This window comes from Tupaia chinensis, unplaced genomic scaffold, assembly GCF_000334495.1.
Source record: "Tupaia chinensis unplaced genomic scaffold, TupChi_1.0 Scaffold000513_1, whole genome shotgun sequence".
Lineage (NCBI taxonomy): Eukaryota > Metazoa > Chordata > Mammalia > Scandentia > Tupaiidae > Tupaia > Tupaia belangeri.
The window spans coordinates 3,417,968-3,428,026 of NW_006160026.1; the positions used below are offsets into that span (position 1 = coordinate 3,417,968).

The following is a 10,059-nucleotide window of genomic DNA, read 5'->3' on the forward strand; positions in this document are numbered from 1 at the left end:
CCTACAGATACTTCAGTGCTCCTTGGAGAGAACAAATGTGTAAGGAAGATAGATGATCAATACTTTGTATGGCACTTGTAGTTCCAGAACAAAATATACTCAAGGAAAGATGAAGTTTTTTTATTTTGAAAACTTTTTAGAATGGCATTTACAAATGGATGGTATTTTAGTACTATCTCTGCTTCCTCTCACCTTTTAACCCATTCTGCTCAATTCCTGCTTACAGGAATCAAGCAAAGGCTATGTAAAGAAACAGGGGTTATGAACAATGCATTTCTGATCACTAAGCCATGCTCTGCATCTTCCAAGTAAGTATCTTCTTACATAGTCATTGATTTTAAGGGCAAGTTATTAAATTAAGTATGTGAAAGATGTTTGAGCGCTCTTGAGAAATGTGCTGAATAAGTCCAAAATATTCTCATGATACATTTTATTAATACACATAAGCTCAATAGTGTTGACTTGAGAGAATAACAAATCAATCTGACCTTCTATGAAGTGGAAGTGCCTATCTATTTACTTGGATCAAGTTCTGTTAGGTGCTGGAAGGCTGCCTTTTCCTCATAGGCAAAACAAATCTCCCAGAAGCATTTTGTAAGGTCTCAGGGCTGATTTTTTTAAAAAAATAATTAAGTTAAATATCAATCCCATCTGGCATTTTCTCTGGATTTTATTTTATTGTTCTTTTGTCAATGTAGAGGGTGGCTAATATTTGCATATACTAATTAAATGTTATGTTTCCAGTAGAGAGAGGCCTTCATTCATAACTGATTCTTCTGTTGAAGTGTTAATCAATATACACTTAAAAGTTTTGATAGAAATTGGGTTTAATATGTTTCTTTTTATCTTTGCTACTAACTTGAGCTTTGGGGTAAAGCATTTGTAGATTAGACTCTGGTGACTGCATTTCTCTCTAAGGAAATGAGTCAGTTTTCAAATAATAGTCTCATATACGGAATGTCAGATAAGCAACATTTTTTGATAACTTAAAATGCTAGGATATAGCAATAATAGTCATGATATTAGGGAAAAAAATCTAATAATTATGTAACACTTATCTTGTATAAATGTTACCTAGTGTGGCCAAAGGTATTACTGTATGCTCGACTCCATGGATTAGCTCATATAATTTCTATCCTTCTAACAACTCTAGGTGATAAGCATTTCTTTTTCTCTTTTTCTTTTTCTTTTCTTTCTTTTTATTTATTTTTTTCTTTTTCCATTTTGGAAATGATGAGGCTGGCCCAGACACAATGAGTGAATATTTGACCTGAAGTCATGTTAGTGGTTGGTGGCAGAGCTGGACTGAGACAAAACTCATGCTTTCAGGGTCTCACTAAGATGAGTGTTTCATCTCTGTTGCTCTAGCTAATCCTCAGAAGGGAATGAGGGACTGATCAGGTGGATTTATCCATTTGGCAGATGAGAAAACAACTCTCTTGGAAGAGAGAAATAAATTCACAATGTGGACTACCTTAGGGATTATTATCTTTCTTTTCACAAAGAGAAAAGTGAGATTTAGAGAAGTTAAATACAGAAACAGTGATACATTTCAAGTTCACATGAAAATCTCATGACAGGTGTCATACAAACTTTATAGAACCTGCAGAAGACAGCAGAGCTTAGCATAGGGAAGAGTGGAAATCCCAATTTCTCCTCTTGTAGTTATTTCCCCATGGTATTGTATTATCTGACATTAATATCAACAGCAAGGAATAATAGCAGATACCAGAGAAACCTGTAACTCCAAAGGCAGATCTAGGGAACTGCAAGAGAAATATATGTCAGTGCACTCTCTTGGCTTTCTCTTTGCTTATCTCTATCTATCTATCTATCTATATCTCTATCTATCTCTATCTATGTATCTATCAATCATCTATTTATCTATATCTATCTATCTATATCTCCATCTATCTATCATCATCTATCTATCATCTATCTATTATTTCTCTACCCACCTATCTTCCACCTATTATCATCATCTACCCATCATCTATCAGAAGGAGAGGCTGAAAAATGTCAGTATAATTCACTAGCTCACATATATTTTAGATTTTATTAAATCTGATCTGTGTAAACAGAACCTTAATACCACTTTTCATTGCTCAATTATCTTTTCCAAGCCACTAGTACCACTGGGGATTTTATACCAACCAGTCTGGCCAAGTTTAGAGAGCTTTCAAAGAAAGCCTTGGATTTTTGAACTGAGCCCAAGAATATATATAGAAGGTCAGTAGGTCTTCACACTGGCTGACCAGTAGAATCGATTTAAAGACTTAAAGTAGATTGTACATAGATTGTACTTTAAGTGAACCAACATGGGGTCTGGATGCCAGTATTTTTTATTTTTCCTGCTCTTTCTGGAAACTTCCATGATCAAAACCTTAATAAATCCCAGTGTATTTTCAATACACTCTCCCCAGTTGTATTTTCTCAGGTCATAATAAGCCTTGTCCAGAGAAATTCTATGTTGTCTTGCACAAAGCCCAAGATTTTCACTTGCATATTGTCTAGAGGTCCTGTTTCTCAGAAACATTCTCCCCTGAGCACAAGAACCCAAACAGATTCTCCTTTGATCTGTATTAGTAGATTCCTGGGTTTCAGAAATTCTTATTGAAATTCATGGTCAGGGCAGAGACCTGGAAGTAAGAGCCCAATTATGAGCCTGCACCTTTGAGACCTGGAAGTAAGAGCCCAATTATGAGCCTGCACCTTTGACCAATCAAGCTGCACAAATATTTCCTATAAAATGCCTCGTCGAACTGATTAGCAGAGATCAGGAAACATTCTGTGAGACCCTTCTTTCTCAGAATCCTCAGGGCTTCTCTGTTTTACTGTTTCTTATTTCACTTAGACAAATATGTGGGACTCATTTCTCCCCCTTGAAGGCCTTTTGGTATTTTTTTTTTAATAGCCTCCATATTTAATTAAACAAGACTTTGAGACAATCAGAAACTTCTAAGTCTCAGTATGGAGGAGTGGACCTAGAAAGGGAAAGTTTGCAATGTCTTGGCTTACAAATGCTTTTTACAAAACAACATTGTGGTCCAAACTTTTGAGTATTTCTAGAAGACCTCTGTGTTCTATGTGGAGTGCTCAACAGCTCTCTGGCTCTGCATGATGCATTTTAGAAACTAGTGGGCTTCAGAATACAATGTCCCAGGCATTGTTTGTATTTCCAGTGATTACCTCTGTATGCCATACTAGAAGCGCATTTCTATCAATGGTCAAAGCGCATATTAAAAGATGCTATAGCCCATGTAAGAAGGTGCTCAAGTTATTTCAGAATCAAAAGAGGTTTCTCATATAATGATATTTCAGGGCAGTATAACAAAATAATTCCTGGGCTTTCAAACTTGAAGTCAAGGAATTTGATTCTTAACATTAGACAGCCCTTTCTGCTCCATAGAAATCAACTCAGTAGTGTCCTGTTTTCAATTTTAAGAATTCCTTCACAGTATTCTAAAAAATAACTGTCTTGTACAATTCTGGTCAAGAGAGTTGTGTGCTGGGTGTTTACTTTTCAACAGTTTGAGTGGTTGGCATGTAAATATTTTCTTAAAAATATTTAAAACCATACTGTCTCTGTCAGTATAGAGTCACAAACAGAATTGTGACAAATATTTTGAAAGTTATCTCTAAAATTTATTTGAAAGTTGTTTATCTATTAACTGTTAAGAACTATGGAGCATGTACAAAAAAAAATTTTTTTTTTGGAGAGGTTTTTAGCTATAGGGCGCGTGTGCTCGCCAGACAGACAGAGAGAGACAGAGAGACAGAAAGCGAGAAATCACCTCCCAGGGGGGATGGTCACGCCGCAATCCCTTCTCCTCCATTCTCCTCCTGGGATCTTGGGCACGTACGCACACGCGCCCAACATGAGTTTTAAGCCACTGCGTCCGGGACTCGAACCGTGGTTGAGTACGTGGAAGTCCAGCGACATAGCCATTATGCTAACTGCTGGTTCCCCCCCGCCAAAATTTTTGACATGTAAAATAAATGTTTGTGGGAAAATGTCAAAAAATAAATAAGTAAAAAGAGAGAACAGGCTTAAAGTCTTGAAGTGTAAGTAATTACACCTGGGCACTTAAAGGAAACTCTACATACTTCCAGATGAGATGCAGAAAAGCACAGCAAGACAGGCCTGAAGGGTTTCTTGCTGATCATCACTGTCTCAGCTTTTCAGAGGGGATAATCCTGACACTATACAACAAAAGATGAAAAACACACTGAGGGACCAGCTTATGGTGTAATGGTTATGTCACTGGTCTCCCATGTAGTCGACCATGGTTTGAGTCCTGGACCTGGCAGCTTAAAACTCACACCAGGCATGTGTGCATGTTTGCCTAAAATCCCAAGAGGAGAATGGAGAAGTGACTATGGCATGGGGATCTCTTCAGTAGAGTGATTTCTCATTTTCTGTCTCTCTGTCTCTCTTTCAGACTGACTGAACTCAGGAAGTTCCTGCTCTAAGTACTTTTTTATCCACATGCAAATTTCAAAACTGTCATTGGAATTTCTTCCTGTCTGGAGCCTTTCTGGCCCAGATCCAAAGGGTAGGCTGCATGGCCTCTACTTAGCTAAGGCAGCTGCTGACACCACCACTGCCATGTTGATGTGAAGAGGAGAGGCAAAGCTTAGAGAGGAAACCATCCTGGGCTGGGAGAGGGAGAACCCTGGATGCCAGTTCATTTTGTTTATTTGTTTTTTTTTTTTTTTTCCTCAATGTCCAGCTTCCCCTTGAATAATTGCTTCTTAGATCGACACCTCTGAGTTCTGTATACAGAGACTCAATTGTCAGAAAGTGAACAAACGACAAAGTTTAAACAAGAAAGAAGCTTTACTTTGACTTACCCAGGGATTCCTCCAGATTCCAGTTTGTTTGCGATGTCCACATCCCAAGACCAGACATCAAACTGCCACTTCCTAAGGCCCAGCACTCCACACAGCACTGAGCCTGAGTGGATCCCAATCCGCATGTCAACGTCATGCTTTGTCCTTGACCGCACATATCTGTTGACAGGTGAATGGAGAGACACATGCATAAGGCCAGAGTAGGTAACCTTGGACACTGGTAGAAATCCCAGTCTTGCATATTCTGCAAATTCAGCTCCTGCCCATTCAAATGAAGGCTTCATGAAGCCTTCTTGGGTTTCCTGTTGAATGGAAGGGTTTTCTTCTTTCTCTGAACACACCTAGCCTTTTATCAGTACTTACAAGGGCTCTTTCAAACCTTCTTCCCAGACTTACTATGTGACTTGTCTCAGAATGGCAGCAGCAACTTCTTCCACTAAACATCACATAAACCTGGGATGGAGGACTCATTCTGCATTTTATCACTCCAAAATTTCCAGCCAAAATTTTTATTGTTTCTTTTTTGCCAGTGCTTTTGTGGATACCCTAATTCTGGCCACTATCATGTTTCAGTTTGCAATCTCTGCCTTGTTGTGATCTCTTTCCTGCCCATGTTCCACATGGCTACCAGAGGCTCATTATTTATTTATTTGACAGAGGGTGTGTGCACTCAAGAGAGAAAGAGACAGAGAGACACAAAGAGAGGGGAAAAGAAGGAGGGAGAAAGCACCTCCCTGGGTATAGATGGGGTATAGTTATGCCACGATGCCCTCTCTTGCATTCCTCTATCCTGTTGGGATTTGGGGCATGTAATGCATGTGCATCCAGCATGTTTTTCAAGCTACTGAGGCCAGGATTCAAACCACAGTTAACCAGGTGGAATCTAGCTTCCTTATATATTAGGCTACAGGGCTGGCTCCAGATGCTCCTTTTAAACACAGATGTGACCTTATCATTTCATAACTTCCTTGTTTAAAACTCTTTCCTGACCTCCTACTTCTTAGAACAGTGGTGTCTGAAGAAGAGTGCTCTCCCCCCAGGGCTGAGCTGAGTCATTCTTTGAAATGTAGGGAGAAAATGTTATTGTATTAGGTTGTTGGGAAAGTCATGACTCATCTTTGTATATTCACAGCTTATGTTTATTTTGAAAAAGCCTTATCAAAATTTGATATATGGATTGACTTTAGCCACCTGATAGGGTTCAGTTTGGGCTGTCACCTGACTATAAGCATCGAGAAAGCATCCTGAAAATGAGAAAAGGGTATTTCTACCATTGGAAGATGTCCTCTAGGGATATATATCCTTTCTTAACTTTTTAGATTATGGCTGGATGATATCATTTATGTAGAAATTCAAATGGTATAATATAATACTTTGAACTAGGATAACTAGAAAAATCCTCATTGCCACAAAAAAAATCCAATGATTATTTTACTTCTAAATGCTTAAAAGAATCTTCAATCCTAATAAAAAGGTACTCATTTTTCTTTGACAAAAAGATAAGTGTTCCAAATTCCTTGATTTTCTGTGATAATGAGCTGCCATTAATATTCCCTGTAGCAAATATTTTTTAGAAAACCAAAATTGCTCAATTTGTCTCTTCAAATTCAAGATAGTGCTTTTAGAATGAATGAGAATGCAACTGACTTTCAACAGAAATTGATGCTCTGAAAGAGGTTTCTTAAAAATGGACGTTTGGAAATGTTTATGTCTTTACAAGAATTTTGTTGTCAAAACTAAGTTATATTACAACAATCAAAATATTGGGACTACACATTTACTTGTTTAAAAATCTTACAAATAAAAAGTTTTGATGAGATTTAAATCCATTTTCTAACAATATAAAAACATACCATTTTCTAATGAGCTTCTAAGAATTGACAGATGTTAAGAAAGAAGCAGATTTATCAGCCAGACTTAGACAGAGCTTTGTCATAACCGGCAGTCAAAGATAGGAGTCCTACCTTGCTTGTCTTTATGTGACATGTATTTAGTGCTAATAGCCATTAAAGCCATTTATAGAAATAAATTTGGAACTGTATCAGAAAGGAATAATATTTTTAAAAATGAATTATGTTCAAATCCACTGCTCTCATTAAAATTTAGTGAAAGCAGAAATAGTTTTATACTGTAATTAAGTTAAAAATGTTCAAAAATATAATTTATTTCATCATTATCTTTAACACCCATTCTTCATGCATATTTTATGGTATATATTTTCAAGTATATAAATGTAATGAATAGACTGGATGAATATAATTTATAAATATTACAGATAGCATGTCTTCACATAGATCTATGAATAAATAAGGAGAGTCAAACTATTTAGGTATGACTGACTTAGAAGATAGAATGGAAAATGCCTAGACTGGCAAAGTCCCTCAGATCCATCCTGGGCTTCAATGATCCCTCCCACTTGTCATGCACACATTAGCCTCCAGCCACCCAGGCTACAAGTCATTGCCTGAACTTTGTGTTCCCTTTCCCTCTCTGGGCTCATGATGCTCCCTCAGTCTGGAATGCTCATTATCTCATTAAATCAAAGGGCTTCTACTCATCTTTCAGGGTGAAGCTTGGGTGTGAATTTTACTAGAAACATGTCCTGATCTACCAGCATGAATCAAATTCTCTTCCCTTTGCTTACACTGCTGTACTGTAATCACCTGTCTCCTCTAAACTAATTGATGGTAGAGATTTTGCATGAGTCTTCTTTATATGTCTGTCTTAATACTACACTGTATCTGGTACTTGGCCAACGATCAACAAGTATTTATCAAATTGATGGATGGATGTCCAATACTCTGTTCACATTCCCACACATCCCATTTCCTTGATAAAGAGCATAAACCCTTGAAAGCAATATTCCTGAGTCATTTTTATATCTCTCATAATATGGATCATCATGCTTTTCATAGAGTAATGCTTAAATACATGACTGTTTTCTTTTTTTTTTTTTCCTGAGAGATTTTTTTGCTATAGGGCAATCTCTGTACTTACCAGAGAGACAGAAAGTGAAAAAATCCATCCCTAGGGGATGGCCATGCCACAGTTCCTTCTCCTCCATTCTCCTCTTGGAATTTTGGGCACACACACACACCCAGTGTGAGTTTAAAGTTGTTGAGTCTGGGATGTGAAGTGTAGTTGACTATGTAGGAGTCCAGCAACTTAACCACTATGCTACTTGCTGGCCCTTGGCTCTACCATTTAAAATAAATAAATGAATGAATGATTTCATATACTAAACTTAATCTTTGCATTCTCTCCTCCTAACAAGTTGTAAAATAATGCAAAGTTATTCAAATAAGAAAGTAAAATTTAAATAGGTTGAGACTATGGATATATGAAATAAATTAAACATTAAAAATGCAAGACTTCAGCACTGAAAGAAATGCTTATAGTGAAAGGGTAAGGTGATTCTTTTTTAAAAAAATTAGTTCATTTTATTTTATTTATTATTATCATTATTTTTTAAAATGTGCTCACCAGAGAGAGACAGAGAGAAAGAGATAGTAAGAAAGCAAACTGCCAGGTGGGACCAGCAGGTGGTGTAATGGTTACGTTGCTGGACTCCCACATTGTCAATCTTGATTCAAGTGCTGGACCCAGCAGCTTAAAACTCATGCTGGGTGTATGTGTGTATGTGCACATCCAAAATCCCAAGAGGACATTGGAGGAGAAGGGATTGCATAGCCATGCCCTCTAGGCGGTGACTTCTCACCTTCTGTCTCTGTCTCTCTCTGTTTCTCCAGCAAGTACACGTGCCCTATAAAAGAAAAAAGAAAAAAAAAAAAAAAGAAAAAAAGAAAGCTGCCTGCCAAGTTTGGGACTTAAACTGTGGCCATGTGGAAAGTACAATGCTTCAACCACCACGCTATCTGCCTGTTCCCCAGAGTGAGGTGATTCTTAATCCTAGTGAAGGTCCCAGTTAGTAGACTATTGTTTTAATTTTGACTTTTAAGTTAAAAATTCATGGTACCCTTTTGCCACTGATGATGAAAACAGTAGGAGCCATTTGAAATCATTTATAAAGGCAAGAGAAGAAATAGCAACCAGCACTTGAAAGGAGCATACTATTTCTAAATCATTCTGTTAACACATTTCTGTGAGGTAGACCATAAAAAGTGGTCATTTGCGCTGTTCAACTATCTTTAGTATGATAGTATTCATTCATATAGTATGATTGGACTTACTAACTGAATTGACATGTGAAATGTGAGCAAAAGGGGTATGTGTCACTTCTCGGCAGAAAATTTAGGAGTCTGATCTATCATACTCTTCTTTTCCTCCCTTTCCTGTATCGACCATCATTTAAGGAGCTCAATGATAGAGTCTTCTTAACCATAGTTCTTGTATCAGGAAGATTTATAGTGGTACCCTACCCTCCTCTCACCTCCTGTAATGGGCTTGTAATGTGAGTGAAAAAAAAAAAAATCTTTGCTATTTTAAGGGATTTAGATTTTGGGGGAATGTTTGTTACTTCAGCATAGCTAGGACTATTCTGACTGCTACAATCACTGGTCTAAATTTACTTTTTTCTTATTACATGATCATTACTATAGTGTAAGTGTTAACATCAAAGACTGTATTGCCAGACTACTGAGTTTGTATCTTGCTCTGCATGTATCTATGGCTTTGTGACCTTACTGAAGTTATTTTTCTTTACTATGCTTCAACTTCTGCATCTATAAAATGGTAATAATAATATATCTTTGTCATGAGAAAGTGAATAAACATATGTAGGGGGATTAGAATAGTATCTGGCATGCCCTAAGGACTCCTTGGTTACCTATCATATGTGAAAGAACTGCAGTCCTTGAAAGTAAAAGGATTTGTCTGTGATGACAGAACTGGTAAGTGCAATTCTAGGACTAAAACTGTCACTGTTGTGTTTTTAAACCCCATACACTTTGCAAAATAGATATAGCATCTCGAATGTGATCCCAGGCAAATAGCTTAATCAACCCCTTAGTTTCAATGGTGATAAAATAAGGCTCTACCTGATTGCTTCACTTACAGAGCTGTTGGGAGCCCCAGAGGAAATGAAGTATGTTAAAGTGCTTTGCCAACTAATTGTGAGGGGCTATTAAACAGCACACCATGCTAATGTCATTAGATAATTAACATTACACAGAGAATGCACTAGAGCATCTTAATGAAAAGACATTTACTTTTTAAAATTTTCTTCTACAAAGCAGAAATCATAAC

At 37.2% G+C, this 10,059-nt stretch overlaps 1 protein-coding gene across 1 annotated transcript in view; it reads right to left on the reverse strand.

Moving 5' to 3' along the window:
* Positions 1-10,059, reverse strand: part of ADCY8 (adenylate cyclase 8) — a 242,822-nt gene that overhangs the window by 112,662 nt on the left and 120,101 nt on the right. The window contains 1 exon segment of the mRNA XM_006156697.2: positions 4,855-5,013. Within this exon segment, the coding sequence (XP_006156759.1) occupies positions 4,855-5,013 (159 nt within the window).